This window comes from Heloderma suspectum, chromosome 6, assembly GCF_057233095.1.
Source record: "Heloderma suspectum isolate Gila_16-S chromosome 6, 16-S_ref, whole genome shotgun sequence".
Classification (NCBI taxonomy): domain Eukaryota; kingdom Metazoa; phylum Chordata; class Lepidosauria; order Squamata; family Helodermatidae; genus Heloderma; species Heloderma suspectum.
Window position 1 is genome coordinate 41,404,303 of NC_139463.1, and position 8,517 is coordinate 41,412,819.

At 45.4% G+C, this 8,517-nt stretch overlaps 1 protein-coding gene across 3 annotated transcripts in view; it reads left to right on the plus strand.

Moving 5' to 3' along the window:
• The window catches only part of PLEKHA2 (pleckstrin homology domain containing A2), an 81,528-nt gene extending 73,300 nt beyond the window's left edge, over nt 1-8,228 (plus strand). For all 3 annotated transcript variants that reach the window (XM_084804053.1, XM_084804054.1, XM_084804055.1), the window contains exons 11-12: nt 3,211-3,288; nt 6,451-8,228. In XM_084804053.1, coding sequence (XP_084660179.1) covers nt 3,211-3,288; nt 6,451-6,822 — 450 coding nt within the window. In that variant the 3' untranslated portion in view covers nt 6,823-8,228. The remainder of the gene's footprint in view (nt 1-3,210; nt 3,289-6,450) is intronic.
• Nucleotides 8,229-8,517: the final 289 nt, after the last annotated feature.

Below are 8,517 nucleotides of genomic sequence, written 5' to 3' on the forward strand. Positions count from 1 at the left end.
GCATGGAGGGGATCGTTCCCTCCGCGCTTCTCCTGCCATGCAGTTGCGGCTAGACAGCCATAGGATGTGTCGTATCGGCATTTCCGCCTCCCCCCGCCCCTGGAACGCCCCGGTTTGGCCACTCCTCTTCTGAGGGTGGGGCTCTTCTGCACTGCCTCCGAGGCAGCGCGGAAGCGGGGGGAAGGTCAGTTCTCCAGGAACTGATCTCGGAGCGCGGGCTCCGAGGTCAGTTCCTGGAAAACCACATATCCTATGGCTGTCTAGCCACTGACTAGTGGCCATAGGATTGCTCCCTTAAAGTTCTTGTAAGTGTTCCTTCTGGCAGGGAAGAGCGAAACAAGCTCCCTGCAGCTGTTCCTTCTCTGGCCAATGTAAGGGGCTAGATTGGTCTTCCACTTGCCATGATGTTTTTCTTGGGAGGCGGGGGGTGCAACCTCCCCGTGGCCCTTAGTTCTCTGGCCGATGGAGTTTCCATGTTCTACCTCCGGAATCTCTAGTTAAAAGTACCTTGGGTAGGAAGACGAAGAGCTTGGAGAACCGCTGTCATTTGGACCAGACCAGACTGGGCTAGACAGACAAATGCATCAGTTCCTGCCGTCTTGTCTCCTGTCCATTCACCCTCAAGAAGCCTTGGGTTTCAGCCTGCCTTCTTTAACTATAGACGTCCACACCACCAGTCATTCAGGGGCTGCCTGTCCCAGGCATTATCCTGGGGTAACTTCCACCGAATTCCCTTCAACCTCAGACACCAGTGTGGTATAGTTGTCAGTGTCTCAGATGAGGACCAACAAGATCCAGGTTCACATCCCTATTTAGCCAATGAAGCTCACAGGGTGTTCTCGAGCCAGTTAGGTTACTCTCAGCCTAACCTACCTTGCAGGGTTGTTATGAGGATAAAATGGGGTTCGTGGGTGGGAGCTTTGTACTTTCTAACCACTGCACCACACTGGATCTCCAGATTTATTCCTCAGGGCAGCCTTCCCCAGGATAGATGTGTTGGACTACAACTCCCATCATTCCTAACCAGCATGGCATTGGCTGATGGAAGTTGCAGTCGGATACATCCGGAGGGCACTAGCTTGGAGAAGGCTGCCTCAAGGCCAGGGCAAAAACATCCACCGTTGCTTGCTATTCCAGATAGGGGAGAAATTTGTTTGAGTCACATTTTAAGGCAAACTTATCGAACCTCACACTTTCGAACCAATATCAGGATGGGAACTTGGTTATTCTTCGAAATTCACACTTGTCCCAATTTTGCAACGGAGTCCCCCAATTTAAAAACTGCACACAAAAATGTGTGTGTTAGGGCGCAATCCTACGTATGTTCAGACAGAAAAAAGTCCTACAACTCTCAGCATTTCCCAGCCAGCATAGCTGGCTGGGGAATGCTAGAAGTTATAGGACTTTTTTCTGTTTAAACATGCATAGGATTACGCCCTTAGTAAAGATTAAAATGCGTTGTATTGTGGGAATTAGTTTTTTTTAAGCGTGTGCTAGCCAAACGTACATACAAAATTTCACGTATTAGGACAAATGCATACACAAATGCATAAACATGTTCCTGCAAACTTTAAAAAATATATATCTCAAACCTCAAAGGTCGTCATGAACCAAACTAAAGATTGGAAAAATGAGAAACTGAGAGAACTGAACATTGACAGATCCGTCTATCCCTGCTCAGTATTTTCTTTCCCCCTTGCTGTGATGAGTAGTCAGAGTGACAAGAACTTTCCCTTCCCTGGCTATTTGGGGTGTGAGCTTGCTATTAGTTATGCGTGGGCAAGCGCTGTTGACTTCAGTGGGACTTGCATGTGGTTTTGCAGCGTTTGGTGCGCTGTCTGTCTGGATGGGGGATGTCTCCATTTCTCAGAAAGCCACATTTACCAAAATGCCCTGGAGATTCGTTACTTTGGGGAGGGGGGGAGGGGGGAGGGAGAGAACCCCTGGTTTTTCGAAATAATGTATTTTAAAAAAAAAAAACTCACTTCTGCCCCCTGCTGGAATTTTGCATGCTAGCAATAAAACAATTCAAATAAGGAACCGGTGAAGATGAATAATATCCCCCAAACCCTATACAGGCTACAAACATACAGTCAGCAAGCAACAGAAGAGAGCAAAATCAAGTTGTGCAATCATATCATTCAATACCGGAAATAACCAAATGCGTTTCAGCCATAGATGTTCTTCAGTGGTCTAGTATGTAAAAAGGTATATAGAAAGACACACACGCACGCACTCTCCAAGCTTTCCACACCCATTGACGGTATAGAATACTGTAGTGTCTCCACCTGCAGTTATAAAAACAATTTTTTTAAAAAAATCTGCTGGTTCAGGTGTGGTTAATAGAGCTTTTAGAACTGCAGCTGGTTCCTTAAAAGAAACGCACCAGAAAAATCCTATTACTAGAAAGTTATTACAAAAATGCCATCAAGTTTGCAAAACACTACAGGTTCCAGAACACCCTGTGGTCTCTTTGGGGCCAGGGCAAAACCTTTCTGTTCATCCCAGGCCTATTGGCTCAGGAAATGCCTGTTATTAAAAAAAAAAGTGTTTTAATTCTGCAGGTGCTGTGTGTTCTGTCATGTGTTGTATTTATGCTACTTTTGATCTTATGTTTGATTTTATGCTGGATTATTGTAAACTGCCCAGATTACTTTGTTATGGAGCAGCATGCAAACTGAGGCACAGGTCATGATGCTGCCACATCATTTCTGTTTTACAAAGCTTCCTATAATGGGCCAGAGTATGTGGAGGGGGCTGGCATGCAGGCAGAGACACCACTATGTTTGAGGGGGGTGGGCAGTTGGTTTCCCACCTCCACCACTGCCCTGTCAGCCCCCCTTTTTAACCTGAGAGGGAGGCATGGCTCTCCCTGCCAACTCTCTTTTTTTTAACCTGGGAGGTGAAAGGATGGGCTTTGTTTGTCAAGGGATCATTTGGGGCCTTTCTGGACCGCAGGGCCTCTGACCTGTGCCCTGTGGTCCAGCCCTGGCAGCACTATGACATGTAGATCCTGGGCGGACACAGTGCCAGACCATTCAGAACCAGATTAGCCAGACCATCTCACAGTCCCGAAATTAATGTGTCCTCTGTTCCCCTTTTGACTCACCTCTGGGTACAGGCTCTGCTTATCATCCAGCTAAGAAAGATCTGTGGGCGTGAGCAGGAGCCTCGTGGTTTTTTGACTGGTGTCTTTTTTCTTTCCTGCAGGCCTATAGCCCTGAGGACATGCACAGCTGGATCAAAGCGATCACGGGGGCGGTGCACGCGCTAAAGAGTTGCCCCAGGGTAGGTCATATCCTTCCCGCTTTGAGTGCAGCATCAATTAACTTTATTGTGTTTGTTTTCTTAAGCAGACATCATCTATTTTAATGTCTTGGGCAAAACATTTCAGAAATAGCTCATTTCCAGTCCCTGGGTTCCTCCAACGCAAGACCAGGAATGGGCAGCAGAGAAGATTGGGGAAAGTAGCAGGCATGGGACAGGGGCCATGTGACTACGTGTCCCTGCAGCTGCAGAGGGGGACTTGGCAAAACTGGAGAAGCAAAACTTTTCCTTGGAAAAGTTCCTTAAGTACAAGTTGAAGGCCTAGAAATGTTAAGTTTAAATCAGCCTTCCCCAACCTGGTGCCCTCCAGAGATGTTAGACTGCAGCTCACAGAATTCCCAGCCAGCAAAAATCTGTGCCTGGATGGCCATGTCTGAGATGCCATGTATGAGGTATCACACCCAATTCGCCTCTGGGCTCCATTATTAGGCAGCCTGCTTTTGCCTTTTTTAATCGGTGAGGACTAGTAACTTGCTCTGCAGAGGAAAGAAATGGAAGTAGAGGTAGTTGTGGTCAGAGAAGCCATACTCTGCCATTTATGGCTTGATCATGGCCTTGCAGCGGCCAGAATTTCCTTGTTTGAAGCCGTTGACTAAGACCTGACCTCTGGCAAAATCAGCATGGATTGACTTTTCTGAGCCATTTTGGTGATTTTGGGACAGTTCTAAAAGAGACATTTGCTATGACTGGCTTCAGCCCACTTTGCCATATTTTCCAAAGACATGGTAAACCAGCCACAGCTCTTTCCAATTCTTTGAGAAGACTTTCACCTCATCACAACTGCCTAGAACAGCGGTCTCCAAACTTTTTTGATCATGTACCCCAACAGTAAAACATTTTGCGTACGCGCCCCCAATATATATATATTTATTTATAAATAATATACATATACTTTATAATGTACTAATATATCATGTAAATTATAAAGCATACACAAACAATAGAAATAAAGAAGGATGAGTTAAAGACGAAATAAACCATATGTTTAAAATAATGTATTTTATGTATTAAAAACCTTTTTGCTCTCACTAAAAATATTATTAAAATATTTTTATTATTAAATATTATTAATAATATTTTGTGAGAGCAGTGTAATTGAATATGCTTCATTATTTTTGAAAATCTTGGTTTAACACTTTGTGATACAGCGATTCGAAGGTCTGGTTCTGTTTATTTCAATACTTGGTTTGAATAGCTGTCATAGCTGAAAAAGACACCTCACAAAGATACGTAGATCCAAATGGAATAAGTGCATCGTTGGCTGCACTTACTAAATCACGATACTCATTTTTTAATCTCATCCACAAATTATGCAAAAGTTTTTGTTGAAATTCAGCAAGTAAACCTCCATCTTCTCTGATGTCGATCAGTTGTTCTTGCAAACCAATCGGAAGGTGTTGCATTTTTATATTTTTAACAAATAGGTTCAAAACCCACAGAAACTCTTCATTTGGGAGATTTTTAAACAGGTTAGAAAATTCCTTTTCCAAGTTTTTTGAGTGTGTAGATATGATAGTTTTTATAGGTGACACACATAGTTTTCAGCAACAAAATCACATACTGATGGAAACATCCATTCTCAAAATGCTCTCTCCATAGCACGAGTTTCTTTTGAAAAGCAGTTACTTTCTCACTCATTGTTAAAACGTCACCTTTACCTTGAAGGGACAGATTAAGTGTGTGTGTTTTTAAATATCTGCTAGGTAGCATACTTCTGACAGCCACTTGTCTTCACAGAAAAGGTCAGCAAATTTGGAACAAATTTGCTCTCCTTCAGCAGGACGGTAGCTGCTCTAGTGCCATGGCCAAGCAAGCAACTGCACCTTCCTCTGCTGTGCCTGGCAGAGATTGGAGCAGTTGCTCTCGGTGGCCATGGCAGAGGCAGGATAGGACTGGAGCTGAGAGAGAAATGCCATGGAGCTTCCCTCTTGGCTCCTGTCCCATCCTGTTGCCTCTGCCATCATTGACAATAGCAACTCATCAGGGCAGCAGGGGTCTGCTCTCGTGCATCCCAGTAGATCATCTTGTGTACCTCCTGCGGTCCGCGCACCCCACTTTGGAGACCACTGGCCTAGAAAAGCCAGCTTGTGACAAAATTGATAAGGAAAAACAAAACAAATTGTCTTGTGAATCAGCCTTCAACTCTGTTTGGACTATGAAAGAGTGTAGAATGTGTACATCAGCCTTCCCCAACACGGCACCCTTCAGCTGTATTGGACTACAATGCCTATCATCCCCATGTGGGTGATGGGAGTTGTAGTGGAGCTCATCTAGAAGGTGCCAGGCTGGGGAAGTCTGCTATAGATGATGACTTTAGACAGAAAAATGGTGCCATGTGATGACTTTCCCCTCTTCCTCCCCTTCTGTGAAAGTTTCTTCAGAATGCATCCCCACAAAGTCAGATTCATATTTAACTACAGATTTATGTTAAACTCTGTGCAAGATGTTCTGGCTGCCTGGTGGGGCATCCATAAGAAAGCTTCCTCATAGGAAAACTTTGCCAAGCCCAAGTTGGGTTTGCTTTGCATTAAACAATTATTATATAGAACCATATCCAAATTCTGTACCAAAAAATGGCTGAATTCTGCAACCTATATGAATTATGCAGGTTGAGGAACATTTTCATGATTTTGCATAAATTATTCTTCAATTTTATATTATTTGTTCACTACATGTAATGCTGTTTCTGCTAGTCAGGCACAGGGGCACAGGGCTGGGGGCGGGGGGTGGCGGGCACTGGAACCTTACTTGCCCCAGCCACGTAATACTTCACTTGGCCAAACCAATAGTTTCTGAAATTCACCAGTCATTGTTCACACAGCTTCAAGGACACTTTCGCTACGATTAAACTTCCTTTTTTTTTTATTGTGATTCTCACAAAGCTGAATGCTGTGCTCAGCCCTAGACATTTTCTGTGCAACTGTACTATGCACACAGCCCTGATTATCACCAGCACTGGCCTGGAACTGCATCTGAAACCAAAAAAAAGCCCATATGAAATTCCTCTACCAGGCAGAATGGTTAACTGTGGATACACTTTCTTGTAATAAATTGCTATTTTAGGGTGATTTTTATCAGAGCTACAATGTATATGTCTTTCTCTCCCCCCACCCCCCGCCCCAGGAAATGCCCTTGTTGAGAACCATGTCAGTGAGCAAACGCAGAGGCCCTGCCATGCCCAGCTCGGCCACGCCTGCCATCCCCAGGCTGAAGCAACTGGGAGAGGAGTCTAAGGCGGCTGGCAAGGGTCCCTCGACGTCAGGCTGGCTACCCTGGGAGCCTGTGCCGCAGCCAGAAGGGAAGCAGCCGCAGCCTGCAGCAGAAGAGAAGGCCGGTCAAGTGAAAGATGCGGAGTTTGCCCCTGTGTTTGCTGAGCGCCAGGCCGGAGGCGTGCACGGCAGGCGTCTGCGGCACAGGTCGGAACCCCAGAACTTTAAAGAACACCCTTTTCCCTATGACCTGGATGACGAGAGCATCCGGACCTCAGATGTGTGACCATGCACAGCACCGTGGGGCTTGCAGGTGTTCAGATGGCATTGGAGACATCCGGACCCAAGCACAGGATGTGCTGGGCGAACATGAGCTAGCTTGCACCTGCTCAGGAAGCCGAGAGTGGAGTAACCACTGCGATGCTATAAACGTAGACTTGGGAAGGATGTAAGATGGGACCACAAGCTCCATGACCTTCTGAAGGCTGAAGCAGCAATGGACTAGCTGTGCTCAGGGGATTAAACTCAATCCTATTGCCAGTCTGCTGAGTTTGCAAAACCATGGAATGGAGCAATCCATCCCTGCCCCATATTAGCTTGGGGGATGTTCATCAAGTCTTTTCCTTCATCAGATAGAGGTCTTCCTCTAGGAGCAAGAACCTGGCCCATTCTAGATACAGTGTGGTCCATTCCACTGAGATGCTTCCCCATGTAGTGAAGGGGAGGCCATGTTGTGTGATTAGCTAGAAACCCTGGGAAGGGTGTTGCTTCCCTGTGTGTGTGTTTTATGTACCTCACTCTTCTGGTAGTGGCAATACTGGCTTGCATGCTTGATCTGGGGGAACAGTCCTGTCTTGTGTCAGAGGGTTAGACTAAATGAACTTTAAGGTTCCTCCAACATTGTGTCTGGGAAGAAACCTTTTAGTTCTGTAATCCTTTCAGAAAATATTGCACTGTCTTTTCCCATTAAGTGTTCTCTCCCTCCAACCCCGTGGAAACCAATTGGGGTGGGTGTTATGGAGAGACCATATTTCCATATTTTAGGAAATGTTTTTATTGTAGAATTTTATTGTTTTAAACTGTTTTATTGTATGTTGTACATCGCCCAGAGTGGCTGGGTGACCAGCCAGATGGGCGATTAATACATTTAATAATAAATAAATAAATAATAAAAGAGAGAGATACACACGGCCTCAGGGAAAGCAGCAAGGCCTGTCTAATACCTCCGCTTTGTGGGGCACTCTTTGGATGTAAAGAAAGCACACGTGCTTTTTGTCCATGGTAAGAGAGATTGAAACACAGTGGAGTTTCTGGAGAGCTGTTTCTGCAGAGAGGGAACCATCCGTATCAAATACAATAACATAGAACACCCTTCCCCATCCTGGTGCTCTCTGGATGTCTTGGACTACAGTTCCATCATCCCTGACCGTTGGCCATGATGACTGTGGGATGATGGCAGTTGTAGTCCAACACATCTAGAGGGCACCAGTTTGGGTACAGCTGAGCCAGATGATTTGGCGGGGATGTTGAACGGGGGGCAGGATGAGAGTGGGTTTGGAGCATTCACAAGATAAACAGCATCACTTTTATTTTGGAGTCTAAACTCTACCCTGGGGACCTTTGGTAGTTCATAGTGTGTTTATCCAGCCCAAGCCAGATTTTCACAGTGTGCGTTCAGGTGAAGCCATAATAAAAAAAATAATAATGGAGGAAGACAGTCGAGGCCTTTTCCAGAGCAAACACCAAATAAAAACTTAGCACCTTCCATATTCAGGCTCTTGGTCCCTTTAGGACTGTATTGTCTACACTGGCCTTCCCCAGCCTGGCGCTCTCCAGATGTTTTGGACTACAGCTCCCAGCATTCCTGACCGTTGGCCATACTGACCCACAAATAGAAGAGAAACGTCTCAAAGATTTGTAAAAAAGCCCAATGTGTTTTGGCCTATTTGTATTTCGAGGCCTTCTTCAGGGTGCTGTAAAA